The sequence below is a fragment of the Aplysia californica genome, unplaced genomic scaffold (assembly GCF_000002075.1).
Source record: "Aplysia californica isolate F4 #8 unplaced genomic scaffold, AplCal3.0 scaffold00227, whole genome shotgun sequence".
In the NCBI taxonomy this organism is placed as follows: domain Eukaryota; kingdom Metazoa; phylum Mollusca; class Gastropoda; order Aplysiida; family Aplysiidae; genus Aplysia; species Aplysia californica.
In genome coordinates, this window is record NW_004797497.1 from 713,352 (window position 1) to 715,556 (window position 2,205).

General features: G+C 43.1%; 1 protein-coding gene across 1 annotated transcript in view; it reads left to right on the forward strand.

Annotated features, from left to right (window-relative positions):
* Nucleotides 1-1,452, forward strand: part of LOC101853856 (sodium-coupled monocarboxylate transporter 2) — a gene marked incomplete in the record, with an annotated part of 40,645 nt that extends 39,193 nt beyond the window's left edge. The window contains 3 exon segments of the mRNA XM_013083354.1: nt 338-467; nt 997-1,085; nt 1,347-1,452. Coding sequence (XP_012938808.1) covers nt 338-467; nt 997-1,085; nt 1,347-1,452 — 325 coding nt within the window.
* Nucleotides 1,453-2,205: the final 753 nt, after the last annotated feature.

The window sequence follows — 2,205 nt, forward strand, 5'->3', positions numbered from 1 at the left end:
CAGCCTCTGTCTAGCATTGTTATATATTATTATTATTATTATTATTATTATTATTATTATTATTAATATTATTACGTGCTTAATCTACACAGTTTAGACCATTTAGGAGGCAGGCTGATGTTCCGTTATTTTATCGGTCTTAGTTTGCAAAGAGAGTAATTTGGAAAATGAAAGTGAACACTTTTTATTACGTGACCCCCACCCCCACCCCACCCCCCCACCTTTGCTTATAATCTTGAACCAGTGAAGTATATATTAATTTATACTTGATAACTGTCAATATATCATTGAATGTCATTCATTTCTGAACAATCACTTATCTCTGTTGCACACCCAGGGCCATCTTGGTCAACACCCCAGGCCTGGTGTCTATCGTGCTTCTGACCTGTCTCATCGGCATCGTCGTGTTTTCCTTTTACCTGAACTGCGATCCCATAAAACTAGGAATCATAGAGAAAAGAGATCAGGTAGGGGTGAAGCACAGTAATTCATTCAGTGCTGATTATTTTGTATTTGGCGTAGTGTGTTGAACTGTTTTGTTCTCTGTTTTGCTGTGTATGTTTCGTGGAAAACGGGAGGGTTGAGGCGGGGAAGGGAGGGGGGAGGGTGTTTGTTTACTTGTTTTATAGTGCCGTTTCTGCTGGGTTTTTATTTTGTTCTGTATGATTTTACGAGTCTTTTGGGGTGCTTTTGTTTTCAATCAATGTTTATGTTTTTGCATACGTTTTTGTGAATTTTTATTACTCTTTGGGAATGGGAGGAAGGGTAGGTCTTCTCTCTAAAAAGGTTTTTGAATGGATCTTTTGTTTATTTGCTTTTTGGGGGGGGGGGGGGGGGTCTTTTGTTTGGGGGGGGGGAGAAGGAGGTAGGGGAAAAGGGATTGAGGGGGGGGGGGGGGGCAATAAGCTGCAAAATTAGTAAAAATGGCTTTTAGTGGCATCCTATCAAATCAGTATGAATTAATAGCGTTAACCTCATATTTTCTAACATCCTCAGCTCCTTCCTCTGTTCGTCATGGACGTTCTAGGAGACCTGAAAGGCATTCCTGGACTCTTTGTTTCTTGTACCATCAGTGGGAGTCTCAGGTGAGAAGGGTGTATCTCCTCTCTCCTCTCTCTCTCTCTCTCTCTCTCTCTCTCTCTCTCTCTCTCTCTCCTCTCTCTCTCTCTCTCTCTCTCTCTCTCTCTCTCTCTCTGCGCACCCTCGGAGAACTGACACAATTACCCACACACCGAGGGGGATGAGGAGAGGGAAGAAAAAGAAGAAGGCAATGTGACATCGATGGCGCGTAAGAAGGAGGAGGAGGAGGAAACATTAATGTACATTATAATGTATTATATTCATAGGCAGCTGAGCGACCCAGCAGGCGTTATCCCTCAGGTGCACGGAGCCGTCCCTATGGGCTGGTCACCTAATCTGTGTTACAACACTGTACAGAGGGTCATGGGTTAGGGGTTGAATCTGATTTGCATGTGTTGAAGAATTTTTGGATTGTGTGTTCACATTTTTTGGCCTAGAATTCCTTTGTAGGTGGTTGGCGGGTGCTCTGGTGTGGTTTGCTTCTTCTTTCCTATCAAACATAAATCGTCCTTATCTCCCTTTCTTTTTTTATGTTTGTTACTCTCTTGTAATACCTCTAATCTTCTGGCGCTCATATGACTTTATGCAGTTGCGAGCGCCGTAAAACCTCTACCTAAAACTAAAAACTAATGACAGTGTCTAAAGGGACCACCTGTGTAAGACGACCACTTTCCTCCTTGACACTTAATGGTTGTCTTGGACAGGTTTGACGTAACGTCTTATATTCTTAATTACGTCAGAGGAAGAGTAAAACAATCTCAACGAAACGATAAATTTCATGTTGTGCAACACTTGGAGCTTAGCGGTACCCACATGTTTGTCTCAAGTTACAGGCAGTTGTGGGGGTATCATATTTCACCCTCGCACACCCTATTTCTACGTACGAATCCCATCCCGTATCGAAGTACGTATCCCACCCCGTGATCTAAGTGCGCATCCTACTGTTTTGCTGATGTCCCATCCATCAGTTTTAATTTCGTCCGCCATGTTGGTAGTATTAAGCTCAGTGCACTGTACTGTAACATTCTCTTGTAGGGGGGTTATGAGTTGGAGCTAGAAGTCCTAAGGTGTGATTTCCCCCCCAATGTTAGCGAATGCTGAGAAAGCAGAGACGGGGTTGTCATG